Here is a 27,709-nt window from a genome sequence, read left to right on the forward strand (position 1 = left end):
CCTCAGTTTCCCCATCCCAAGGTAGGAGTGACAAGGCTTTCCCAGGCCTGTGGGGGCATGAGACACGGGGCTAAAGGGCCTCACACTCTTTTTATATTTGATTTACCATGTTGTGTCAATCTCTGCTGTACAGCAAAATGACTCAGTTATACACATATCAATATTCCTTTTTTTAATATTCTTTTCTATTATGGTTTGTCACAGGATATTGGATATAGTTCCCTGTGCTCTACAGTAGGACCTTGTTGTTTATCCATCCTATGTATAATAGTTTACCTCTGCTAATCCCAAACTCCCAGTCCTTCCCTCCCCACCCCCTCCCCTTTGGCAACCACCAGTCTGCTCTCTATGTCTGAGTCTGTTTCTGTCTTGTAGATAGGTTCATTTGTGCCATATTTAGATTCCACATGTAAGTGGTATCATATGGTATTTGTCTTTCTCTTTCTGACTTACTTCACTTGGTGTGATAATCTCTAGTTGCATCCATGTTGCTGCAAATGGCCTTATTTCATTCTTTTTTATGGCTGAGTAGTATTCCATTGTATATATGCACCACATCTTCTTTATCCATTCTTCTGTCAATGGACATGTAGGTTGTTTTCATATCTTGGCTATTGTGAATAGTGCTGCTATGAACATAGGTGTGCATGTGTCTTTCTGAATTATAGTGTTGTCTGGGTATATGCCTAGGAGTGGGATTGCTGGATCATATGGCAACTCTAGTTCTAGTTTTCTGAGGAACCTCCATACTGTTCTCCATAGTGGCTGCACCAATTTACATTCCCACCAACAGTATAGGAGGGTTCCCTTTTCTCCACACCCTCTCCAGCATCTGTTATTTGTAGACTTTTTAATGATAGTCATTCTGACCAGTGTGAGGTGGTACTTCAATGCAGTTTTGATTTGCATTTCTCTAATAATTAGTGATGTTGAGCATCTTTTCATGTGTCTGTTGGCCGCCTCTATGCCTTCTTTGGAGAAATGTCTATTAACGTCTTCTGCCCATTTTTCAATTGGGTTGTTTTGTTATTGTGTTGAGTTGTATGAGCTGTTTGTATATTTTGGAGATTAAGCCCTTGTCTGTCACATCATTTGCAAATATTTTCTCCCATTCCCTAGGTTGTCTTTTTTTTGTTTTTGTTTTTAATGGTTTCCTTTGCTGTGCAAAAGCTTGAAAGCTTGATTAGGTCCCATTTGTTTATTTTTGCTTTTATTTCTATTGCCTTGGGAGACTGACCTAGGAAAACATTGGTACTATTTATGTCAGAGAATGTTTTGCCTATGTTCTCTTCTTGGAGTTTTATGGTGTCATGTGTTATGTTTGAGTCTTTAAGCCATTTTGAGTTTATTGTTGTGTATGCTATGAGGGTGTGTTCTACTTCATTGATTTACATGCAGCTGTCCAACTTTCCCAGCACCACTTTCTGAAGAGACTGTCTTTTCCCCATTTTATATTCTTGCCTCCTTTGTCAAAGATTAATTGACTGTAGGTGTGTGGGTTTATTTCTGGGCTCTCTATTCTGTTCCATTGATCCGTATGTATGTTTTTGTACCAGTACGATGCTGTTTTGATTACGGTAGCTTTGTAGTATTGTCTGAAGTCTGGGAGAGTTATGCCTCCTGCTTTGCTTTTTTTCCTCAGGATTGCTTTGGCAATTCTGGGTCTTTTATGGTTCCATATAAATTTTTTGATTATTTGTTCTAGTTCTGTGAAAAATGTCTTGGGTATTTTGATGGGGATCATATTGAATCTGTAGATTGCTTTGGGTAGTATTGTCGTTTTAACAATATTAATTCTTCCAATCCAAGAGCATGGGATATCTTTCCATTTCTTTGAATCCTCTTTAATTTCCTTTATTAATGTTTCATAGTTTTCAGTGTATAAGTCTTTCACCTCCTTGGTCAGGTTTATTCCTAGGTATTTTATTTTTTCTGGTGCTGTTTTAAAAGGTATTCTTTTTTTACATTCCCTTTCTGATATATCATTGTTAGTGTAAAGAAATGCAACCGATTTTTGAAAGTTTATCCTGTATCCTGCTACTTTGCTGAACTCATTTATTAGATCTAGTGGTTTTTGCATGGAGTCCTTAGGATTTTCTATATATAGTATCACGTTTTTGCATAGAGTGACAATTTTACCTCTTCAGGGCCTCACAGGAGAGAGACACGGTGCAGCGGGGACTTCCCCCTGCTTCCCTGAAGACCTTGAGAGAGGTGAGCTGGAGGTGGGCTAGGGGCGTGGAGGCAGCCAGGACAAGGGCAGCTTCTCAAAAATGCTCAGGGCCCTGGGGTGCCCCCAGCATGGCCCCCAGGCAGCAAAAAAACACCCTGGTCTCAGCATCCATGAAGCTGTCTCACGGAACCTGGGAAGGAGAAGGCGGTCCCCTTACCCCCTGCCTCGCCCTGCACAAGACCCTATGAACTCAATCACTCCCAGGGGAGGGCGGGGAACTCCTAAGCCTGATGTTTCATTTCCTGCCAGCTTGGCAGAGCAGAAACTCAAAGTAGAAATTATATTCGTTTATATTATACTGATTTATAGAATAAGAATACTATAATTCCGAATATAAAGAATATCTTATGCTTAAATTGGTTTAGAGAATAACAATATTTACTGTTAAGCACTTCCTATATGCCTGCTAGGCATTAATTTCACTAAACTCTAAGCGCTTTATAGATATAAACTCCTTCATCGTTCCCGGCCACTCTATGAGGTCCCTGTTACCATTGTCCCCATTTTGTGGAGAAGGAAACCGAAGCACAGAGAGATTAAGAAACTTTCAGCAGAGCCCAGATTTGGACCCAGGCAGCTTGGCTCCAGAGCTGAAACTCTTCTCCCATCCTGAGGTTGGTGACCAACATACGTAGAGGCCTCTGTCAAAATGAAACCTTGGGGGCTTCCCTGGTGGCGCAGTGGTTGAGAGTCCGCCTGCCGATGCAGGGGACACGGGTTCATGCCCCGCTCCGGGAAGATCCCACATGCCGCGGAGCGGCTGGGCCCGTGAGCCATGGCCGCTGAGCCTGCGCAACCGGAGCCTGTGCTCCGCAACGGAGAGGCCACAGCAGTGAGAGGCCCGCATACCGCATAAAAAAAAAATTAAAAAATAAAAAAATTAAAAAAAAAGAAACCTCGGCTGAGAGGTGCCAAGCAGCACCACTGAAACGGGAATAATGTTCTCACTACATGCTGTCACCGCCTTGTCTGCAGCATCTAAGATCATCGTGTGTCCTACTGTTTAGATTGGGCGTAGGTAGAAACCATATATAAGACCCGCAAACTATCACCGAAGGACCTTGCTCTTGATCCTAGATAGTAAATGTTTTAGAACCAAGTCTGGGGAAGAAGGCCTTGATTTACATCTCTCTATTCATCTGTGTTGTAAATTCGACCACTACCGTGGCCAATACCAAGCCTTATAGAAATCCCTGTTTTTTAAATCTTTTAATTATCTGAAAGATTTTTTTGACTGACAATATTTTCTATTTCTCTACTTGTTTTACTTTTAATGGCTAATATAGTCATTTTATAAATAGTCTGTATTAATGACTATTTAAACAGTGCTGCAGTAAACATCCTTGCCTATTCATCAGTAAATAAAATAAAATCATCATGTGTCAATGACAGCCGGTTCCACCCACTGTCCCAATGTGTCACTGGGACTATTTCTCAAAGTGTGGGGCTCCCAGGGACCAGAGAAGGCACACGATGACTTTAGATGGCATAGCCAAGGCAAAGGATGACAGAACGGAACCGTTTCTCCCTGTCCGGTTCTGTCTGGATCCTGAGAAGGCAGAGAGAAAGCCTCAGGTTAGTGCTGCTGTGGCCTTAACACCTCTCTGACACGTCTGAATCCCCCTTTGCAGCTGGGAGAGCAGACTCAGCTATGAGCCTTCAGCAGGCCACGTACCTCACTAGAAACTACCGACTCTGCATTGTTCTCCATACCTCTGTGGTTATTTCTGTTTATGCCTTCTCTATATTTATGGCAGGCCATGCTGGTTTTCCATTTGAATTATAATGTAAAGCTTCCTGTTTAAATACACTCAATTAAATGAAAAAAGTGAATCCACTGAAAGAAAGATGGTAAGTAAATAAACGCAGAGTTGGTACAGAGTGCACAAAACTCGAGCCGCGATATAAGGGTAGAGGGCGTGGAAGACCCTTTGGAGTGAGGAGATTTAGGCCCTACCCGGAACACTGAGCCTGGCGTGTCATCCCCTGTCATGGGGTTGATCACGTGCCACCTTGCCCCAACTCTGTGCCCACCCCAGGCCAGGAGGAGGGAGAGGACGAGAGTGGATCTCTTCTTGTGAAATGTTCAGCTCGACCTGCCTGTGAATCTCAGAGGCAAACTTGCCCAGTGTAATCCAAAAACAAAGAAACAAATTAAAGGGAAAATGGCAGGTCTGGTTTGAGTCAAGGCAGAAAGTGACAGGGGTTAGCCCAGAGGCACCAGTATGTCTCCCAGCACTTTCCGAAGGCCACTGCGGGGATCTTGTCACAATTAAATGGATCCAGACAGGCTCTCTCTCTGCACTGGCCCCTGAGGACGCCTCCTCTGGGTCTGCCTGTCAGCACCTGGGGGCCTCCCCTTTCCTGAAAGGGAATTTGCTGAGCAGATAACAACAGTCCTCAGAAAGTCTAGCTCCCAGCCAACTCTCAAGGTCGGTAGATTCTGTCTGCAATGGACCTCCACATTCCTCTTCTGGTTCATTCCCCTCTGATTATTCTCTTCCCCCACCCAGCTCCCTGCCCCAAGCCTCTTGGCCTGGAGATCTGAGTGACTTGTTTAAACTCGGGTATGAGTGACTACCTGTATAAAAATTGATGATCTGCAAAACGCCGTGTTTAACCCAAAGAAATGAATTGCTCATTGTGGAATTTTAGGCACAGAGAGAAGGGGACTAATACCCTTCAAGTCACCACAAAGCAAGATGAAGGCACTGGTCAGCAGAGGAAGAAGGGGTGGTGTTCCATGAGCCCAAATAGTGGTCCCACGCCAAGACCATGGCACCCATGCAGGAAACAGCCCAAGCCATGCAGAAGCACACCACAGACACCAGCGCGCTGGGTGGTCAATTTCACGCTACCTAGGCGACCGATGGAGCTCCTGGTCTCCTTGGCGAAGCTGGAGTTGGACAAGGCTGTCCTCCGGGAGATGAGGACAGGGGTGCGGGTGATCGGGGGGTGGTAGCTGGGCACATTGGGGAGGTGCTCCACCAGGTTTGGGGGAGCAAGCCTGGGGGTCACTTGGCCAGGTGGCTGGTCCTGGACCAGGCGATTCAGCTCCACGTCCCGACCTGGTTTAGCCATGGTGCTGGGGGCAGGGGATCTCAGGCAGAGGCGGGACCCTGGGGACTGCAATGAGGAGCACAGAGTTGGGAGAGGCAGGGTAGGTGGGGCTGTTCCCCACCAGCACCACCACAGACCAGCCCGGTGCCCACCTGCGCTCGCAGCAGCTGAACCCTAAGTCTGGAGCAACACTCTTGTCCCTGGAGTTCAGTGTCAAGAGCAGTCATGTGGCTCGTCCACCCAACAGCTCTGAGAGACAGCCCTGAGCGCCCCAGTTCTGGAGCTTTCTCTGCTAACCAACCATCGTAGCATTTCATACTTTAGACTCAAAGAAATTAGAATCAGAGAACCCAGAACCCCTCAGGCTTAGGCTCACAGACTCAAACGTTCTTAGGATTTTCCATCCCAAAGAAATCCCGGAGCTCAATTAATTTCACTTACAACCAGAAGCAATAACTTTTCCTAGGTCCCTGTTTCCCCAAATGGGCTGCCTATTGGAATCGCCTGGGGAGGTCTGGAAATGCCTGATGCGTGGGCCCATCCCCAGAGATTCTGATTTAATGGTCTGGGGTGAGGACTGGCCCCAAGATTTTTAAATCTCCCCAGATGATTCCAGTGTGCAGTCATGATTGAGAACAAGGGCTCAAGGCCATTGCCTCTCAAACACGAATGTGCAGAGAAATCACCAGGGATCTCGTTAACAGTGCAGGTTCTGGTTCAGCAGGTCTGGGATGGGGCCTGGGATTCTGCATTTCTAACCAGCTCCCAGGTGACACCAAAGCTGCTGGTTCAAGAGCCACACTTTCGAGTGGCGGCAGACAAAGGGCTGTGTTTCAGTGTTTCTCAAAGTGTGGTTCCAGGCCACCTGCTTCCAGATGACCTGGGGAAGGGGGTGGAACCAGCCCCACGGAACCTGAGTCTGCAACCGGGTGATCCTGGTCTTGTTCATCCGTGTGGGGGTGCAGACTTAGTAGGTTTCCGGCAGATTTGGGTTAAAGTTAACAGAGGATTTTTTCAAAGATCAGGTGGGGGGCAGGCTCAGGACACCTGGGGTTAAGACACGCGGGTCCAGTCCCATTTCCACCAATGGCTGCCTGGGACACAAACATCATTGTCGTGGTCCCCATTATGGTCTCTTCTTTCAGTTCCAGTGATGCACTGTCACCCCCACTCTGCCCAACAACCCAGTGAGGTAGGTACTGTTATAGCCCCCTCTTTCCTGATTTGGGAGCCACAGTTAAGAGAGGTCACAGAACTGGCTCCAGGTCACAGAGTGAGGAAGAGGGAGGAGCCAATAGTGAAATGCAGGTCTGTGTCCTTGACCACTGAGCCAAATGCTGCCCACATGGAGCCTCAGTTTTCTCATCTGTAAAATGGTCTGTCTGCCTCAAAGGGCAGGTGGAGCACCACCCGTGTCCTGAGGCCTGTGGAAGTTTGCAAGGCCAGGGCTCAGTGTCCAGACATCCTCACTCCCTTAGACTCTGTCCCCATCATCCCTGAAGTTCTCAGGATTAGGGGTGGGAGTGATAAATAATCAAATTGTGCTGGGGATCTTAGCAGTAAGGAAAAGCTCAAAAGACACAGAGTCTAGGACACAGCCTTAGCGAGCTCTGGCCCCAATTTTCACTCAGGTACGTTACATTTGAGCCAAACGCTCACTGGGCAGTAACCTAGAGAGCTGTGTCCCCAGTGAGGGGGTTGGCAGGAGGGGCTGGCTGGGAGTATGATTTCCCCAGGCCTCTTGGGGTCCGGGGGCAGGGGCCTCAGTGCAATTCCCCTGGGGCCTTTGAAATACATCATCAGGCTCTGACAAAGTGGCCCTAAGATGCACAGAATGGGTTTTGCCTGAGGATGGGATGGGGCAGGGGGACGAGTTGAGAGGGACAGGAGGAGGGTTTGCCCCTGTACCCTGGCTGCCCCCAGCCTGAAAGCATCCTGGACATTCTTATGCAACCCCACCACACGCCTACCTCCTGAGCTGGTGGCCACGGCCTCCTCCTGCAGCTCCTGCAAAAGATAAAGAGGAAATCGAAGCTGTGACCATCAAGCCCTGTCCTAGCCCTAGTCCAGCCCAGCCCCTGTGGGGGGACCTACCCTCAGGATGGGCCCCAAGACTAGCCCTTTGGTCATACCCTCCAACTCACCTTCTGGGGCGTCCAGTGCACATAGGAGCCCCAGGCCCCAACACCTGGACCTGTCACATATAATGAGGGGAGATTCTCGGGCAGCCCTCTGCGCGTGGGGACAAAGCAACGGAAGCAGCCACCATGGCACTCTCCATCCAGCACCGCACTTCACAGCGTAGGACTGTATACAGCACTCCAGGGAAGGGTTTTTAGCCCCATTTTACAGAGGTGGCCAATGAGGCCCAGAGTGGGGAGGTGACTTGCCCAGGGTCACACAGCCACATGAGGACTGGAGTCTAAGCCCACTGCTTCCCACCCATGGCCGTACCACCCGGGGCCCCTCCTGACACCATCTGACCCCTGCTACAAGCAGGGCCTCACAGCACGCACCACCCTGCTCACTTCTGTCCCATGGGCATCTCATGGGCCAAACCCCGCCCCTGTAAGCAAAGGGGACAAGGCCCAGCCCCTTCCGCCGACTCCAGTCCAGGCCTCTGAGGTAGCCCGGCCGCCAGCCTGGTGCTGTTCCGTACCTGGTGCGAGGCGCTCTGGCGCTCGGCTCCACCTACTCCACTCTGGTCCTCGCCTCCCTGCGCCACCAGACAGCTATCCAGCAGGACACTGTGACTGCGAGGGGGCAGAGGGAAGGGCTGGGGTTAGGGGTGTTAAATGTTTCCTGAACTGTGCTGAGTGCCAGGCTCTGTGCCAGGAGCTGGGGCACAAAGACGCCTAAGGATAGGTCCTCGCCCTCTTGAAGCTCCCAGCACAGGCAGGTGGCAGATCTCACATCCTGCTAACAAGTTCCCAGTCTGAGTCACACTCTGGAGCAAGTAGCTATGAAGGGCACAGCACAATTCTGCCTAGGAAGGAGGGCTTCCCAGAGGAGGTGGCCTGCGAACTGGGAATAGGTAGGGAATAGTGTCCAGGAAAGGGGAACAGCAAGTGCAAAGAAAATCACGGAGGACGCTTTTGAGGAGCTGTCCTTTAGGGGCTGACCAAAGGGCATTGTAGAGTGTTCAAAATCTATGCCCAGCATTTCCCCTCTGAGAGTCTCCAGGCAACCTTGGGGATATAGGCAGAGCAGGGAGTATGAGAAAGGTGAGGCACAGAGAGGTCAAGTGGCCTGGCCAAAATCACACAGCAAATGGTCCCACATCACACAAACCTTGGACACAGACCCTGGTTTTTTCCATGCCATGAGATCAGAGCCACACTGCAACTGCTGAAGGTTTCAGCGGTCCCTGGCCCAGGCAGAGGCATACATGCGTGACGGGGGCCGGGGTGAGACTACAGGAAGGAGAGAAGAACCTGTGCCCATCTGAGTCAGCAACCCCACTCTGCTTGGAATGGGAGTCCTGTGGCCAGATCTGCTGATTTTCAAGAGGAGCCTGAACTACACATTTTAAAGGGGGGACCTCCCCATCTCTAGATGCTGATAATTAATCCAAATGAATAGATCTATGTTAACATCTGTATTATCTATATTAATATCTATATTAATATGTCAATATCCGAAAGAGCCTGTCTCCAGACTAAATTGGGCCCTGAGATGCCTGTGTGCAATCTCTGGGCTAAAATGATGACTTGGGACCAAGGGCTAATGTGATTTCTGTGGTTAGAATAGATTCTGCTTCCTAACGGCCTCACCCCATGCCATGGACCACTGTTGCCAAGGGGCTCATGGAGGATGCCCTTTGGCATCCGCTGCCCAGAAAACCTGAATTCTCCATCCTTTACCCAGAGGGCCAAGTCTCAGCCCTCCTGAGGTGGGTGAGGAGATGGGGATGGAATTACAGCCCAGTCGGTTTGGAGCCAGCAGCCTGGGAGCAGGAATCAGCCAGCAATCATATTGTCACAGCAGCTCCCAAGGGCTGTGTGCCAGGCGCCGGGCCAAGCACATGGAACGCACAGCGTCTCACCAAATCCTCACCCAGATAAACCCGAGAGCCCCGCTATGACGGATCCTATTTGAGCTCAGAAATCGGAGGCTCAGAGAGGTCAGATGGCCTGTCCGAGGTCACACAGCCTGTACCAGGTGAACCTGGATAAAAGATGGGTGTCTCTGACTCTAGCACCAAGTCTTTAATTCTCCACTGCCTGCCTCTGAGTGTCTGCACAGCCCCAGGTGACGTGGAGGAGTGAGGCGAGTGTTTGGAGGATTCAAGCACCTAACTCACTTTATTTCTCTCCATTGCATATGTATTTCCATTGTGAGGGGCCTGAAGTGTCAGTCACACTCTCTACCCTGCCCAGGAAGACACAGCTTTTCTTAAAGAAAAGGGCATATTATGACTTCCACAGGGCCTGGGCACTTCAGCCTTCACGGGCCCCTTCCTCCATAAATATATTTTTAAAATTCCATTTTGTGACTGCATTCATATGAAGATTAATATGTTAATATTGTATATTAAAATATTCTCTTCCAACTAAAAGTTCATTTTTTGGTCTGATTTTGAAAGAAATTAAAATGTTCTTGGGGGCCTCTCAAAGTATTGCAGGAACCGTGCCTTCCACACCTGACAGAGAAGTCGGCCCTTCCTGGAAGGGTGGGATGGGCTTGTGATGCGAGGGGCAGACTGGGTTCTCCTTCCCTGGAACAGATGCAGGGGCCTCCTCGGTTCTCAGAGTGCAAAGGCCCAGGAAATGAACTTCCCACAGTCCCAGTCAGAGGCTTCCTGGCGTCTTGCTCATTCTAGAATCCGGCCTGGAAAGCAAGTCCCCGGGAAGCCTCCGTTTGCTTATCTGTCAAATGGGTAGGACTCATCCAGCCTGTACTGCACAGACTGGCTTATTTGAATGAGGTCAGAAGGGCCAGTGAGAAGCTCATGGAAAAGTCAAAAAACCTCCCCATGTCCGGTGTCATCTGGGTTCTCCGTCTCTAAACACTGGTAAGCAGCTTTCCTTGTCTGTAGTACTAGGTGTCCGCTTAGGAGCCCAGCCTGACCTGGGACAGAATCCCAGCTCTGTGCTTGCTGGCAGGACACCCGTGGATGTGTGGGCTGTTATCTCTGAGCCTCAGTTCTCTCATCTGTGAAATGGGATTAGCAGTAGGAGCCTTAGCACCACGTCTGGCACGGAAAACAAGTGCTAATCAGGTGACAGCTGTTATTATGACTGTTCTTGTCATTATTATTATAAATCCCAGAGGAGGCGGCCTTCTGCAGGTCTGTGAACCACCCACAGAGATTGCGGAACATTTTGCACAAACATCTCCAGCTACGGAGACACGTAACAAGCCTTACGGTGGGCCTGTCAGCCCCACCAGGGGCTGTTTGGGGACCCAGGTACCCCCAAATCATGTTGCCCCTGGTTGGCAGGTTGCCTGGTGCCTGCTGAGGCCCCCTCTTGACCAGCCCAGATGCAGCGGGCCATCAACTTCTGGAAAGTTCCCAAGTTCCAGGGATTTCCAAGTAGAGGATCAGACAGACTGGCTGAGGCGGGCATCCCAGAGGTCCTGGCTCTCCGAGTTAAAGGTGTGGGGAGTAGCCGCAACGGCCAGCCCACTGTCCTCCCCCAAGTCACAAAACAGGCTGTGCCCCCAAGTTAAGGTCCTCACTGTTGTCTTCAGCAGACTCGTCACCCGGTCCCCCAGCCCCGAAAGAAGGAAGGAGGGGAGCCCTTAGGGAGAAGCAGCCACCTACTTGGGTCTCTCTGTCTCTGCTGACAAGGACGCCCGTGGTGCAGGAGTTCAGCTGGGGGCGATGACATTCATTCCAAGCCCCAGGTCGGTGCATGCCAGAGGAGGATTGGGGGAGCCCGAGCCCGGCCCCGAGCCCGTGAGGCCAGCTCTGGAGCCAGTGTGGCTCGGGTGGCAGATGAGCCACCAATCCTTCCTGCTTCTAATCAGATTGAGGGAATGTGCGGGGGGGAACTCTGCGGAAATGGCCCCAGGGAGGCCAGGTGGGGCCCAAAAGGCTTCCGTTGCTATGAAAAGCTGAGCTGTTGCCAACAGAGACCAGGTCGCTAGGCGACCATCTGCCCGTTACCAGGGCTTGTGCGTTGTCGTCAGTAACCCCTGTGCCTCCGCAAAGCTGGCAAAAGCATCCTTCCCCAGCCAGTGACAGCCCAGCCCACCTGTCCCACGCCTGACACCCTCTGGCCTTGGCCCTGGGATCACTGGCTCTGTCACCACAGGGCCCTTGTCCCTACCTGGGGCCCCGGGCCCCAAAGTGCCCTGAGTTTGAAGCTCTGGGTGAACATTGTATGAGCCTGTGTGTGCCTGCAGTGTTTGTAGGTAACTGTATGTATGCACTTGTGTCTAGTGTGGATAAGTGCAAGTGTGTACACGTGTGCCCGTGTGTGTTGCTTGTGCATGTATCAGGCCGTGTAAGTGCCCTGCCTACACATAAGTGTGCACATAACCCAGCATGTGTGGCTGTGTTTGTGTGCAGGTGTGTATGTGCGGTGCAGATATGTGTGTCTGTGTGTACTGTGCAGAGAACACGTGTGTAGTTAGTGTGTGTGCCTGTGTGTGTGCACGTTGGCTCACTGGCTTTCAAGTGGTATTTTAGCTCAGGAGCTGTGACATATAAAGGGATTTGCAGACCTATGTGTTGGGCATACGGGTTTGGTGGCAGAACAGCTCAGAGCTCTGCAGTCTACACAGAGGCAGGTGAAAGCAGGGGGCAAACAGAACTGCACTAATGCAGCCAGGCAGCATCTAAGGTCTTCATTTAGGGGAGGGGCAGTTACCTGTTAATGAGAGGATCCTGGCTCTGGAGAGGCCTGGAGGGTAGAATTAGGACTGGGTTACAGAAGCCATAGTTTTGGCAGAAGAAATAATTTCCTAACTCAGAGGTGCATATGGATGAAATGGATGGCCTTTGAGAGGTTGTGAGCTCCCTGTCACTGGAGGCAATCAAGTAGCTGTGTGGCCTCCTGCTGAGGATAGAAAGATTATAGGTGAACTGGGCAAGCGCGGACTCAAAGTAGATGACACTAAGCAGGCTTCTAGCCCCCAAATCCTGTGTGGCCTCATGGTTTAACTCTTTCCTGACTGGGACTAAAAGTGACCCTCAGTAGGGATGAGAAGATGGGTGACTTTTGATGGAGCACTTACTCCACACCAGGTCCTACCGCATCCATTCTCACAGCCAGCCCTCTGACCACTCAGGAGGGGCTGTTATCAACCCCGTTTTAGAGATGTGGAGGCAGAAGCTCTGTGCCCACCTGCCACTTGCCCAGGTCACTCTGCTGAGAGAAGAAAAGCTTGTGCTCCCAACACTTGTGATGATACCTCGCCTCAGGCCATGGCCAAAGGGGCAGGGAGGAAGTGTATGGGCCGGGGGTACCACAGAGGGCAGAGAATAATACAAGGGGGATGGAGCAAGGGGACAGGTTAAATCATCTGGCCTGATCTGTGGTACAACGGCCACCACGCTGCTCCTCCTGCCTCGGTCTCTGCACAGTGCAGCTGCCAGCCTGTCACTTCCCTGCTCACAAACCTTCCACGGCTCCCCACTGCTCCCGGGAAATCAAGTTCAAGGCCTTCACGATCTGGCCCCACCACCTCCGAAGGATCATCTCCCACCCCTTCCACGAGCTACACTGTCACTCTTCCTGGGACATGCGGGCTGCTTGCGAGGCAGCAGTTCACTCCCTCCTCCTTGAGACACTTTCCAACTGGGCCTCCAGGCCTCACACCCTTCTCATTTCCCTCACCCCCCATGGGTGCCTCCCCCTCCTTGGTCCTTTCCGGTTCCTCCCCATCTCCCTGACCTCTGATCTGGCATTTTGGCCTCTCCTCCATCTACACTCACTCCCCGGGCATCTCCTCCAACCCCACTTTCATTCCGTCTGTGAGATCAGACGCCCATCTTTACATCTCTGGTCCAGCCTCTCATCCCCTAACTCCACTCAGGCATCCAGCCATCTGCTCATCACCTCCACGTGCATCCACCTCTCCCTCTGCCCTTCTGTCCAGCCCACGTTGCTCAGAATCACCTCCCTCTTAGTGGTTTCTTTTCTTATTATTCAAATATATTTGACATATAACATTTTATAAGGTGTTCAACATGCTGACTGATACATTTGTATATTATGATACGGTTGCCATTGTAGCGATAATGACCATTCTATCACATCCCCTAATTACCATTTCTTTTTAGTGGTGGGAATAATTAAGATCTAGTTCTTGGCAAGCTTGATTGTAACTTTTAGCGTTTTCTGAGCTCCATTTTTAAGCTCTTACTGTAACTGAATTCTTTGGTGTGTTTTGATGTTGAAATTTTTATGGATGTGGATACAGGATCAACCATTATGGAAGATAGAGCAGAATCCAGGGCAGCCTTAAGGGGCATCAAAGGCAGCCACTGGGGACCGACTGTTGGGGAGGGTGTGAGGGACGGAGACAGCTCTGCGCCTCGGCTTTGTTAATCACACGGGAGAGCTGGGCGCCCACTGCGTGGGTCCGCGCATCCTTCCATGCATTCAGCCAACACTGATTTGGTGCCTACTGTGCTAGGCACTGTTCTGGGCTCTGGAGACACGGCAGTGAAGGCAACAGACAAAAATCCCCACCCCGGGGCTTCCCAGGTGGCGCAGTGGTTAAGAGTCCGCCTGCCGATGCAGGGGACGCGGGTTTGTGCCCCGGTCCGGGAAGATCCCACATGCCGCGGAGCGGCTGGGCCCGTGAGCCATGGCCGCTGAGCCTGCGCGTCCGGAGCCTGTGCTCCGCAACGGGAGGGGCCACAACAGTGAGAGGCCCGTGTACCGCAAAAAAAAAAAAATCCCCACCCCGTGGAGGTGCATTCTACCTCCGTACGTGTGAGTGTGGGTGGCGTGGAGGTGGTCGCTGAGTATTAGGTACTGTGAATCTCAAGGTCATTATGAGCACAGTGGGGTCCCCCAGCACCGCCTCAGCCTTTCTGGTCAGTGTCCAGCGGAAGTGGGCACGGAAGAAAGGGAGGAGCTTCCGTGAGCGGCAGAAAGCACCCTGACCCCAGAAGCCCTGGCAGCCCCTCCCCGGGCCATCCCTCAGCCGGGGGCACGGGTCCTTACTCAGCTTCCTCCTCCTCTCCGTCCTCCTCCTCCTCGTCTTCTTTCTCCTCTTGAATCTGAGGCAGCTCCCTGAGTTGAGGTCAAAGGCAGGAGGTCAGGTCGCCTGTAGCTGTACCCCGAATCCACCTCCTGACCCCTATTTTCAGTACAATGGACTGTGACCCGCCCCCCAGAGACCAGACATTAACTCCCCACCCAAGACTTTACCTGGGGAGCCCTGCCTGAGCAGCCCCGGCTTCTCTCTAGCAACAGAGCTCCCTCACGGCATCAGGAGCTGGTCCCAGCACCCAGCTGTCCTGGTGCCGACCCTAGGTCGGCCTCTGGTCCTCCCTGGACCTCAGTTTCCCCATCTTTGCAACGGAGGCCATAGGCCTGAGGACCTGAGGCCTCCTGGCTTGGGCAGCTGTCACCCAGCTCACAGGTGGGAACTAAGATGGTTCAGCCCCTGTGGAGGGTGGCCCAGACATCACTACCATGGTTACACATTCCCTTCCCCGAGGACCTTGCAACTCCCTTCTGGAAATGTGTCCTGCAGGGGGTACACACATGCACATGCAAGGACATGTGGACAAGAGTGCTTGTCGCAGAATTGTTTATAATAATAAAATTTTGGAATCAGCCTAAAGGCCATCAAGGTTAAATACATTCTGGCATATCCATAGGATGGAATACTATGCAGTTGTAAAAAAAAAATGAGGATGATCTCCACGTACTAAATGTGGAAAGATCTTAAGGTACGCTGTTGAATGAATGTAGCAAGGTGCAGGTAGGTCAGTGCATGCGATATGCTATCTTTTGTACAAAAAAATGAAGGGAATCCATGCTCATATATGCTCAGATGGGCCCTGGAAAGGTACAGAAGATGCTGGCAGCCACTGTGCCCGTGGGGAGAGGGATGCGTGTCTGGCGGGAGGGAAAGGGAGGAAGAGGCAGACTTGGGGCCCGCTCTACGCCCTTTTATACCTTTGGGATTCTGTACCGTGCGCCTGTTATCTTCCCAAGCACTGTTGTTTTTTAGGGCTTTCCCTGGCTCCCACCTGGGCATCTGCTCCACCTCCTCGCTCTCCTCTTCATCAGCTGGAGCTGCCTCTGAGCCCCGTGGGCTGCTGACCTCCTGGTACTCATACTCCTCCCAGTGAGGGTCAACATCTTCTAGGATGAGACTGGGCTCCTCGTGCTCTCCCGGGAGGATGCTGACTACAGGGGACACAGGGTGAGGGGGAGAGTGGGCCTGGGCCTCTCGCATCACCTTGGTCATCACCAGCTACACGCCAGCTCTCAGCCAAGCAGCAGAAAGGGCACCGCTATCAGTGGGACCGTTGACAGCCAGGTCAGTGCTAAAGTGATGGGCGGAAGCCCCCCGCGATCGCTCATCCTGTCTCCCTCCATTAGTTTTCCCTCTCTTTTTCCCCTTGAGACAGAGCTTCAGTTACAGTTAGTCTTGTTTCTCACTGGAGCCTCCTTCTTGGAGGTTTGTGCAGAAGCAGAAACTATGCTTCCACCACAGTATTGCAGGTGATGCCAAGAGACCCAGGCTCAAAGTCCACCCTGCCACATCCAAGTGCAGGGGCCTGGGATGTCCCGAGGGATGCAGACAAAGCTTGCCCACCACCTGTTCTCTAGATGCCGCCCCCTGGTGACAGCGTACTACATGCCCATCATCTCAGAACCTCCTTCCGGGAGTCTAGGAAGACTTCCTCCTGGACTAGAGGCTCCAACCTCCAAGGGAACTGAACTTGACTTTCTCGTGGAGGTGGTCTCACTTTCAACCTTTCTCCACGTACCCTGGTCCCTGGCAATGAAAACACTGTGGGGCTGTGACCTTGGCAGAAGTGGGTGCAGGGGAGTCTCATCAGGAGCCTTAAGCCCACCCCAAGACAGGAGAAAGGTGGAGATTGCCTGGTAGCAGGGGTTCCCAAAAAGCTCCAGCAGTCTTGGTGGCCTTCAGGCCAGGCATGAGTTACTAACGGCGACTTTAAATGGAAGCTAGCCTCAAGTCTCATCCTTTGACTTTGGAAGTTATTGTTCATGGTGTAGACTAATAATAGTAATGGTAATAATAACAACACAAGCTACATTTATTGAGCATTTACTATATGCCAGGCCCTGTGCTAAGTGATTTACATGGACTAACTCAATCAGTCCTCACATCAACCTTTTGAAGTGGGAATAACTATTACCCTCATTTTATTTTCCCTCTTTTATATCTTATTCCCCATTTTACAGGTGAGCACGCTGAGATGCAGGTTAATACCTTCTTTTACGGGGTTCTCCCCACGTGCCAGGCATGAGGCTGTCTGCTTTCCAAGAGTCACCTCACTCCCCACTCCTGCCTCCTGGCTTCCAGGTACCGATGTCATCCAGCCTCACAGAGGACGCTACTGCCTGGCCTCCAGAGGAGCCTCCCACATGCTTCCTGAACTACGGTCCTGGCTCCCCCATCCCTACAAGCAGCCCTGGGGTTTGACCAGGGAGGATCCTCCAACTGTGGCCCTGAATCCATTGGTGGGACATACATGTCATAGGTATGTGTCGTTCTATGTTGCCACCCAGTAATGTTGCAGTGTCTTCATCCTGATCAGCCGCTGAGGGTTCAGGTTCCTGCCTGACATCCAGGTGACATCCAGGGGACAGAATATCCCCTGGCCTGTGAGCTCACGAGCTTCCACGGCAACGCTGCCGGGTAAGAACACTACTCTCCTCCATTTTATCGACCAGAGAGGATGAGTGACTTGTCCAAGGCCACACAGGATGCTGGAAGCAGTGCCAGGTCCCCTGACTCATTGCCCTGGTGCCATCCCAAGTGACAAACACGCCCCAGGAGCGCCTCCCTGCCATTGGCGGCCACTGCATAATGGGCGCTGGAGGCTGTCCTTACTTGCATCCTTGCTTTCCCTTGCATTAACCCTTTCTTTTTAGGTACTAATTAGCGAGTAGGCATTTTAGAAACACTTCCTCCTTTCATCTTTGTGCCACGCCTGTCCCCATTTTACAGCCAAAGAAGAGGATGGTGCCGGAGGGTACCAGCCAGGAAGGGCAGGCAGGGGATACCGCTCCCTGGGCAGGGCCCTTCCTCCCGTGGAGCTCCCAGCCCTCTCTGCAGGCATCTGACTCACAGCTCTCCCGGCTTTTCCAGGGTCCACCCAGGTCACAGATGGGGCTACGATGCACCACAGGTGCTCAAACTCACATGGAAACTGCTGTTACATCCAGGGCTTAAACTTCCCCCTGGAGCCCCTCACGGGCACACCAGCTCTCGCACAGCATCCTCTCTGCCAGCCTAGCATGGCCCTCAGGGCAGCTGAATAGGGCTCTGACCCCGGCAGTGCATACCAATAGCCCCATATGGGGAGGAAGCTGCTGTTTCTAGGAGCAGCAGGCAGGAAACCCAGGAGCATGGATTCTAGGCCAAGGCCCCTGCCCGGTCCCTGGGCCGCTGGCAAAGCCCAGGCCTTGACTCGAAACCCCCATCCTCCCTGGCAGGCCTAGGTCGTGATACCCACTCCCTCTGCCTCTCCCCGGTCCAGAACCACATCTTCTCCCATCTGACCCCCAAAGCACTAACTTCTCACTAACTGGTATTTCTCAAATCATGGTCCTTGCCGCTACCCCATCATCAGAATCATCTGGGGAGGTGGGTGCTTCTTGAAAATGCAGATTATCAGGCTCCCACACTCTTCAAATTGAAAGGTCTGGGCATGGGACATCCTTCACAGCTCCCCCCAGATGTGGCCTCAAGTTCAAGAACCCTTGTGTCCATTGCGTTCTCTGCCTCCAATGCTTGCTCAGCCAGGGAGTAATCTTGGTCAAGTCACTGCCCTGCTCAACCACCTTCAATGGCTCCCCACTGCCTACAGCCTCGTCCCCCAACATCAGGCCCCAACTCTTCTAGTTTTACCTTCTGCCTCAAGGACTCTGGGCTCCAGATTAGCTGCAGTGCCCACACTCTCACCTCCTGGCACATGTTCATTTTATTACGTCTACCAGCTTGCCCTCCCCTCCCTGCCAGTTTGAGACCTCAGGGGTCTCAAACTCCAAGGCCTATGTAGCCAGGGAGATGGTGCATGTGGGCATAGCGGAGGGTGCCACCTGCCCTCAGGTGGCAGCTGCCACTCAGACCGTCCTCACAAGCACAGCGCGGGACCATTACAGCTCGATCTTCCCAGTTTTCAAGAGAAGCCAGATTTTTCTATGCAAAGCCACCTGATTTTTAAATGTTGACAACTAATTCTAATTTTTAAAATCACGCCTTGCCCCAAATGAAGACATCTGTGGAGCCAGCTGGGACCCAGGGCAACTGGCTCAGGACCCCTGGCTAACTCCTTCCGGCAACCCCAATACCACGGGCCGTATGAATCCACCCACTTCTCAGACCTAGGTTCTCGCTTTAGCCTTATCTGAAGCAATAATACCATGCGATCACAGGTTTGATGTGCTACCGTGTGCTTTTTAATGTCAAGTAAAGCACGTGCCGCTGTCCACTGGTAGTCCCCGACTCTCTGAGGCGGAGAACATAGCCGAGCCTAAGGAGATCCTCTTTGGGGAAAAACTGTGTCCTGGGGGGGCGCTGAGTGTGCCAGGCACCATGCTGAGGCTGCGCCCGCGGGCTTTCCCGCAGCCTCTGGTGGGAAGTCCTCCTGCTGTCTAGCCTAAATCCCACAGGCTGCCCTTGGTTGGCCTTCCCCTTGCTCTGGTGGAGAGGGGCCAACTTGGTCTCCGAGAGGCAGTTCTGGGACTGGATCCCCCTCACCCTGCCTGGGATTGGGGGCGGGAAGCAGGGGGTTCAAGGAGGGTAGGGGGGTCAATGTCCACCTCATCCCCCTGCCCTGCAGGTCTTCTCTTCAGGGAACCCTTCTTTCCTTCCATCCGTCTGTCCATTTGTCCATCTGCGCTCTCCCAGGCTCCCCTCCCTTTTGTTTCAGAGGCCTCCAGCTGCAGCCACCCCTGAAACAAAGGAGAAGAGAGAAGGGTGGGTGGCGGGGTGGACAGGCGGAGGGAATGAATGAGCGAAAGGATGGGGAGACTGGGGGACGGAGTGGGGGCGGGATACTCATCCCTCACCCCTCAGGGTCACCCTTGTGGTGGGTTGAATAGTGTCCCCCCAAAAAACGTATATCCAAGTCCTATCCTCTGTTACGTGTGTGACCTTATTTGGAAATAGGGTCTCTGCAGATGTCACTAGTTAAAGATCTCAAGATGAGGTCATGCTGGATTTAGGTTGGGCCCTAATCCAATGACTGGTGTCCTTATAGAAGACAGGAGAGGGAGACTTGGCAGACGCAGAGGAAGAGGCAGAGATTGGAGGGCAGCTAGATGCCACAGCGCACCAAGGATGGCCAGCAGCCACCAGAGCCAGGAGAGAGACCAGGCACGGTCTCCCACTCAGAGCCCCAGAAAGAAACAACCCTGCCAACACTTGGACTCTGGGCTCCTGGCCTCCTGAACCGCGAGAGAAGACACTTCTGCTATTTGAAGGCACCCTGCGTGGTCCTTTGTTACGGCACCCCCAGGAAACTGACACACCCCGGGGCTGAGCCCGCCCCGGGGCTGCCCCAGGCCCCACCATGACCCGCACGCTCCAGGCACGCAGGGAGGCCCTGCTACAGCTGGCTGAGACCTGCCTCCTTCCAGAGGAGCAGGAAGGAGGGTGAGAGGGCTGGGGGCTCCGTCCTCAGCGCTCTCAGCGGCCCCTGGTAGGAGGGGCGCGTGGATGGCTCTGTTCCAGGGAAGGTTTTCCACTCCTCTAACCTTGGCCTGGCTGAGCAGCTGCTTCGCCTAGGGGACTCTAGTCACTGCTCCACGACAACTTGCTTTGTGACCTTGGACACGTCTCTGCCCCTCTGCCTTCCCCAACAGCCATAGGCGGCCCGCGCTGGGCCCTCCAGGGTGGCCACGAGCTGGAGACTGAGCGAGCCCTGCTCTGAGCCTCCCCTTCACGACGCTGTCACGATTATACAAACCCCGTGACACCCACACCCGAGCTCCACAGCTGGCCAGCCTGTGGTGGCCGCCCATGTCAGAGCGCTCGTAAAAGCCACCAGTGGCCCAGCGGGCCTGGGGCTGGCAGCCCTGGGACACCCGAGGTCCACGGTCCAAGGGCCTGTGTCCAGGGTGGAATAGGGCCACTGCTCCCAGGCCTTAACTCTGCTCTGCTCACCCTCAGCGCTCATTGCTGGCCTGGCACATAGCAGCCCTCCATGAGCATTTGTGAATGGATGAATGAATGAATGCCCCATACACCACATGCCTTTCCAGAGGCCATGAAATGAAGGAAGAGCAGATTTGGGGTCCTAGCCCTCCCCTCCTGGCCTCAGTCTGGGCCCCAGTCCTGGTGCACAGCTGGGATAAAAGGCAGCACACATACCCCACAAGGGAGGGGACGCCCTCCCAGCTCAAGGGACCCAGTGCCCCCAGAGAAAGCCCATCTCCCCTCTCTCACCCCACAATCAGGGACTCTGCTTAGCCAAACCCACTGGCCCAGGGGGCTGTGGGGAGTTCTCACCAGGGGCTCCTAGCAGGAAAGGGGGACCCATCCAACTTGACCTCAGAATTATTTTTTCTGGATAGAAGCTGGAAGGCAAGCCAGGTTCCTGCCCATGTGTGCATCCCCCCACCCCCGGCTCCCAAGAGGGGCCTCCAGCCACCGTCTGGCTCTGGGCCGGGCTCTGGTGACCTGGCCAGGCTGACCTGAAGTAGGGCCTACAGAACATGGGGCTCTCCCAGCTCCAGGTCCGGAGGCTCTGCCTGCCCCACGACCCGTGCACTCTCAGACCAAGCATCCCCATGGAGACACACACGAGGACCCACTAACGTGTCACTTACTGCTCTGCACATCACATGTCACAGGGGAGTCAGGCTCCTGTATGGGGAGAAAAGGAGAAAATAACTGCTGTGGACTCCTCACCGGCCTCCCTGCTTCCATCAGCCCTCCCGGCACACGCAGGAGCAACGGGGTTTCCTCACGGCTCCCGGGACACTGCAGAAGATCCCGTCCTGCTTCTTCCCTCCTGCCTCAGAGGTCACCCGCTCCTCCAGTCACTCCACCACCAGGGTCACCACTTGCCTCGTCCCACCTCAGCTCCTTTGCCCAGGCTGGGCCCCTGCCTGGAATGCCCTCTCTCTTGTTCTCTATGTATGAAAAACCTCTCCCATCCTTCCCTGGAGTGTTGTCTCAAAGTTCCATCTGCACGAAGGCCTCTCCCCGCCAGCACCACACCATCCCCCCACAGCCCCATCCTCAGGGATCGCCCCCTCAGTGAGCACATCTTCATCCACTGATCGCTCCTGCCACTGGACACCCCGCTTTCCTCCTGTTGGGGAGCTCCAAAGCTGAGCTTCCTCTGCCACCCACAGAGGCCATGAACGTGGAGCCTGCAGGCTCAGCCCACGGGGAAGGGACCCTGAAGCTTCCTGTCCACCTCTTACTGCAGGGGGACTGCGATCCAGGCCTCCTGCCCCCGAGTTCCAGGTGCTTCTATGAAGATGGCCAATTGTCTCCAAGAGTGAAGGGCCAGGTGGGAGGTTCTGGGAGAGGGAGAGGTGGGGGAGGCCCTGCTCCTCCCACCCACCCATGTGGGAGCTCTAGGTCGTCAGAAATGCACACAGGGCCCACTGGCTTCCTGAGAGCCCCACTTCTTCCCAGAACACTCCGGGCCTCTCTTGTCTCTGGGCCTTTGCACATACGGATCCTCTGCCTGCACGGCCCTTCCTACACCACCCCCTTCACTTTCACCCACCCTCTTCCTCCTCCCCCTCCCCCTTCAGTTCTCAGCTTGCAGGCCACTTCCACTAGGAAGTCTTCCTTGATGCTCCTGGGAGGCTCCTCCTCTGCACCCCGCATCCTCTCTGCCCGCCCCCCCGGGAAGCACCTCCCCCACTGACTGTGACCACCTGGCAGGAGGGGCTGGGCCAGCACTTGTCAGCCCTGTGGCCACAGTGACCAGACAGTGTGTGTGGAATGTGTGTGAGCCATGCAGACAGGCGGGCTGGGTGGGCTGAGCTCCAGCTGCGGGCTCCCTTCTTCCTTCTGTGCCCTCCCCTCCCACCCAGGGACCATTCCACCCTTGCCTGAGCTCCCAAGACGCCTCCAACCACCACTCAAGGCCCCCGCTCCCCCCAGCCCAGCACCGACCTGTTCCCCAGCCTTCCCACGGACCACTGGCTGCGGCAGGGCCATCTCCAGCCGGTGCAGGAGCCACGCCATCAACCTGCAAGGGGGAGAGAGAGAGTCAGATCCCTCCCAAGGCAGGTAGCAAGCTCACCCGAAGGTGGACTGGAACCCAAGCCCCCGGCCCTGAAAACCACTGCCCCATCCCTGGCCTCCCCAGGAAAGCCTCTGGCTACTGTTCCGACCCCAGCAGGTAACTCTGTCCCCCCCTACCCTCCCTGCCACCCCCAAGGTGCATTTCAGGCCCCTCACACACTGCCAGGGCGGGAGCACCTAGCAGTACCTATCCTGATTTTATATTTTTCATTTTTATTTTTTTAATAAATTTATTTATTTATTTTTGGCTGCATTGGGTCTTTGTTGCTGCGCACGGGTTTTCTCTACTTGTGGCGAGTGGGGGCTACTCTTCGTTGCGGTGCGCGGGCTTCTCATTGCGGTGGCTTCTCTTGTTGTGGAGCACGGGCTCTAGGCGCCAAGAGCTCCAGTAGTTGTGGCTTGAGGTCTCTAGAGCGCAGGCTCAGTAGTTGTGGCACGCGGGCTTAGTTGCTCCGCAGCATGTGGGATCTTCCCGGACCAGGGCTTGAACCCATGTGCCCTGCATTGGCAGGCGGGTTCTTAACCACTGCGCCACCGGGGAAGTCCCTATCCTGATTTTAAATGCATGTACCACTTGGACCAACAACTCCACTTCCTCCGATTTACTTGCACGTGAACGCAATGATGCCTGTACAGCGCTATTAACTGCAGCAAAAGTGGAAACAAACCTGAATGTCCACTGAATGCTTAAATAAAAGCTGGTACATCCGTATAACATACTATGCAGCCGTTGACAGAATGGAGCAGACCTCTATGCATAAAACCACCTCTGAGTTACGTCTTTCGGTGAAAAAAGTGAGATGAGGAACAGTATCTAGAGTTTGCTGCTGCCAGGTACGTGAGTTTAAAGGAGAAACGTGCTCAGAGCTTGTCTACGTGTAGGAAACAGCGCGGAAGCAGGAGAAGCTGCTGATGCGAATGCCCGGGGAGGGCGCGCTGCAAACCCCTTTGAATTTTCTCTCAGGTGCATGTGTTACTTTTCTAATTTAAAAGACTCATTTGGTGGATGCTGGGCTGGGGCCACGCACTGAGTCTGCTGCTTGTGGGAGGAGAGGCGTTTGGGAGGCTCACCTGGCAGGGTCCTGGGTGGGCGGCAGGGAGGAGGCCTGGATGCCGGGCTGGGGCTCTGGAGTCAGCTCCTCCTCGGGCTTCGGGGGGTCAGGAGCAGGCAGGGAGGGGCTCTCCTGGGCCTGCGGCACGGGCTCCATTTCCAAGGCGGGTCCTGGGGGCTCTATGCAGCAGGGAGAGAAGGAGACTAAGGATGACGTGGTGGGGCTCCATGCAACCCCTAGGGCACAGAGTCCAGATTCAAGATGCCAACGTGACTGAGTGGGGAGCCCCTTGGGACCACCCCAACTCCCCTCATCATCAGACAAACACAGAGCTGAGGTGCAGGGAGGGGAAGGGACTTGTTCAGGACCTCGCAAGGCTGTCCCAGGCTACTGGCTTCCCAGCCTGGACCAAGGAGGGGGGTTTAGGACTCCCACAACAGCCTGCTCCCTGCAAGCACTGAACCCTGCCCCGAGCATCCTTCAGGCCCCAGTTGTACCCCCAGCCCAGTCTGTGACCATCCCAGGCAGCCCCTTCCCAGGTTCCCTCCCTGTACCTGGACCCAAGGCAGCATCTGCAGGCTCATCTCTCCAGCCCTGCGTCGTAAACAGGAAGTGACATCAGGAAAGACGGTCAGGCGCATTCCCTGCCCTGGCCAGCCCCGCCCACCCTTCCCCTGAATGCCCTGCCCCTCTTGCAGCCACTCGGTGGGTCCCAGGGGTGAGGACAGCCTGCTGGAGTAGGTAGGCACTTCCTGGGTGGTCAGCTGCCTGCTCCCCCTTTGCCTCGACTTACCTCGGAGGTTTTCGGAGGCTGAGGCAGCATTTTCTCCAGATTCTGCTCAAGCCACCTGAGCAGCCAGGGCCCGGGCCTGAAGAGGGGCCAGAGGTCAGCCGAGCGGCCTCAACGAGTGCCCAGCCACACTGTCCTGACCACCTGCTGGGGTCCCAGGCCTCGAGCAGCCCTTCCTCAGCTCCCATTCTGCATACTGGGGACCTTGGACTGGATACTCTTAAAGGGCCTCCAGGGTGGGGGACTTCCACCAACCTGAAATTCTGACCCAGGGCTGGACCAGGTTCTGGAACAACAGGCCCAGCCTTGGCCTCCTGGGCACAGATGAGAACGGGGGCTGCCTGGGGACCTGAATGCAGCCTGGGGGCCTCCCTGTGACTGGGACAGAGAGCTCTGGCTTCATGGGTATGTGAGCAGTGTGGTCGCACAGGGCCCCATACTTAAAGGGCCCATTTTTGGTTTAATGCTCTATCGTCACTGTCTTAAACTCTTAATAATTTTTTTAAAGGAGTCCTACATTTTCATTTTGCACTGGGCCCCACCAATTATGTAGCTGGCCCTGGGACAAATGTTGGGTCCCCAGATCCATCTGACCTCCAGGCAGCCCTGTCCTCTTCAGGGAAGCTCTATGCTCCCAGGGGAACCCATCCCCCATATACGGCCCCCAAAAATCTGGCAAGTCCTTTGGGTGCCCTCATCCTAAATTATTTTACTGGTCTCACAAGTCAGCAGAGTGCCCCTGGGGACCTATGACCAGGGCAGCCTCCAGGGGACTAAAGAAATAGACAGCAAACTGGAGCAATGGATGAATGAATGGAGTGTGTGATCGTACATATTCATTCATTCATATATTCATTCATCCCTTCTGTGCTGAGTCCCCTTTGTCTGGCAGGCACTGTGCCGGGCACCAGGGCGTTCAGCAGTGACTGAGACAAAAGCCCCCGTGCTCAAGGACCCGACAGTCTAATGAATGAATGAGGGAAGGAATGAATGGGTGGGGTGAATGGAGATGAAGGCGTGACTCTGAATTTCCAGCAGAGACAGCAAACTGGGGGCTTCAGGTTTATTGCGGGAGCTCACAGTGTTTTTGAAAACTTTTCAATTCATTGGCAACATCTAAAAATTAAGAATTATGTAAAAACCTAAATTTCTAGCTTCTCTTGAAAAACTGGAGGATCTGGCCACACCGGGTCAGCACTCCTGCAGGGCAGAGGGAAGTGGAGTTCAGTGGGGCCCCTCTCTGGAGAGAGACGTGGGCTCCCCCGTTTGCCACAGTTCCCAGCCAGCCTGCCACCCGCCTCGGTCAGCTCTGAGAAGTCTGAAGCTCTTGCCAACCATGAGACCAACCTGGGCACCCCAATGTCCCCCACGGTAGCCCAGGCCCTGCTTCCGGGCTTCACACGGCACCCACCTACTCGAGGCCCATCTCTGAGGAGCTCATCCATGCCTTCTCCCATCCTCAGAAGGTGGCCCCCACCCGGGGATCTCTCAGTAATCAGCACAAAAAACCTTGAGCAGCACCGAACCCATCGTTCCGGTTTTGTGGATGAGAAAAGTGAGGTTCAGAAGAGATGAGGGGCATGTCCAAGGTCACACACAGGCGGTGGTGGACCCTGGGCTCTGGGCGTGCTGAGCCCACCACACAAACTACAGATGGGGCTCAAGGATGGGGACTCACCCGGTGTCTTGGGCCCTGGGGGCCTCACTGTGTCCATCTGCAGAAGAAAGGAAGCCGGTCAGCAAAAAGAGGGCTGCCCGGAGCTCCCCGGTTAGCCCAACTCAAACCCAGGTTCGAACCTGGGCCGAGTCAGATGAGAAGCTCTGGCCCCGTGGACTCACCCCAGGGAGCAGGGCCCAACGCAACAGTCCCTGAGCCCACCCCTAAGCCATCCTGCTTCCTGGCCTTACCTGAGCCCCCAGTGCTGCAGTGCCCAAGGATCTGTCCTCCTGCCTGCTGGGACAGACAGACAGACGTGGGCAGAGAGTCCAGGGCCATCAGCCTTCCTCCCACCCTTTCCCCACCCGGCTTGCCTCAGCTCCCGGCCCCAGTAGTACCTGAGCTGGACCCTCCAAGCCAGCAGCGGTGCTCTGGGCAGGCCTGCCACTGTGGACGGGCTGCGGAACGACCTTCTCCACACCCTTTCTGAGCCAGGTCAGCACCCGGCTGCTGGGACCACTGAGAGACAGAGATACCGGCCTGCCCTCAATGTCCCCAGCCCCTCTCTGGTCGGCATGGCAGTGCACAGCATCCTAAAGAACTTGGTTTGAACCCCAAACCTCTGTCTCCCCACTGTGACACTTCAGACACATCACCTCCCTCCTGGAACCTCGTGCCCCTCTCTGGAAAATGGGGGATGCCAACCCTTGGTGCCATTCCAAGCCCACCGCCATCAGATACTCAGTAAAGGCATCACCGTATCACCCTGCTGCCCCATTAGCCTGGCCCCAGGGGGCCCCTCCTGCACTCGGCACATGTCTTGTGCTCTGAAAGGGTTGAGAGTTTCCTGTGAGGTGTTTCCTTGTGATGGAGGCTAGTCAGCCTAAACATGAGGGTCACAGACTCACCGTCTGAGGCCAGCCCTCCACACCCTCTGCAGACACGCTTACTTGGATAAGTACCAAGGGTCTAAACTGTCTGAGCTATCTGGGAGATTTCATGGAAAAGTCTGGATTTCTGTCTTCATTGGGAAAATCAGAAGCTCTGGCCACACTCAATCTGCGTTTCACCCAAGCGCTGAGAAACCTCTGGTCCCCCCGCTCCATTTCTCTTGGTCACATGGTCCATTTGGCCCAGGAGACCCCCACCTCTGCCTGAGCCTCCCTTCAGCCAATTCCTAAGATGTTCTGGGCCTTTGCTTGGGAGTGACTGTAGACCTGAGAGCAGTGCCCATCCCCACCCCCTCAATGGCTCCCTAGCTTGGGTGGGGGGCTGGCCCTGAGGAGAGGGAAGGGTGGTGCAGTACCTGTTCGCTTCTGGAACCACAGCGGCCTGAGCCTGGAGGGATGTGGGTGGAGAAGGGGCAGCCTCCTGGGTTTCTGGAAAGGAGTCCATCATACTTTAGAACTGAAGCCTCAGAAAGACCTGTTTCTACCCTGCTGGGGAGGTCAAGTCAGAGGCAGAGGAGAGGGGAGAACGCTGAGGGAGTCAGAAGCCCAGGGTTCCAGCTCAGCTCAGCTAAAAGGTCC

The 27,709-nt window shown here is 53.9% G+C and overlaps 1 protein-coding gene across 1 annotated transcript in view; it reads right to left on the minus strand.

Moving 5' to 3' along the window:
• CNGB1 (cyclic nucleotide gated channel subunit beta 1) overlaps positions 1–27,709 on the minus strand; it is a 66,390-nt gene that overhangs the window by 35,825 nt on the left and 2,856 nt on the right. The window contains exons 3-16 of the mRNA XM_060000743.1: positions 27,487–27,559; positions 26,579–26,699; positions 26,432–26,477; positions 26,202–26,238; positions 24,527–24,602; positions 24,288–24,327; positions 23,753–23,912; positions 22,550–22,625; positions 21,241–21,277; positions 15,456–15,615; positions 14,419–14,487; positions 12,112–12,144; positions 7,953–8,046; positions 7,264–7,300 (exon numbers count right to left, since the gene is read on the minus strand). Of these exons, the coding sequence (XP_059856726.1) occupies positions 7,264–7,300; positions 7,953–8,046; positions 12,112–12,144; positions 14,419–14,487; positions 15,456–15,615; positions 21,241–21,277; positions 22,550–22,625; positions 23,753–23,912; positions 24,288–24,327; positions 24,527–24,602; positions 26,202–26,238; positions 26,432–26,477; positions 26,579–26,699; positions 27,487–27,559 (1,059 nt within the window). The remainder of the gene's footprint in view (positions 1–7,263; positions 7,301–7,952; positions 8,047–12,111; positions 12,145–14,418; positions 14,488–15,455; positions 15,616–21,240; positions 21,278–22,549; positions 22,626–23,752; positions 23,913–24,287; positions 24,328–24,526; positions 24,603–26,201; positions 26,239–26,431; positions 26,478–26,578; positions 26,700–27,486; positions 27,560–27,709) is intronic.

The sequence above is a fragment of the Delphinus delphis genome, chromosome 20 (assembly GCF_949987515.2).
Source record: "Delphinus delphis chromosome 20, mDelDel1.2, whole genome shotgun sequence".
NCBI classification, from domain to species: domain Eukaryota; kingdom Metazoa; phylum Chordata; class Mammalia; order Artiodactyla; family Delphinidae; genus Delphinus; species Delphinus delphis.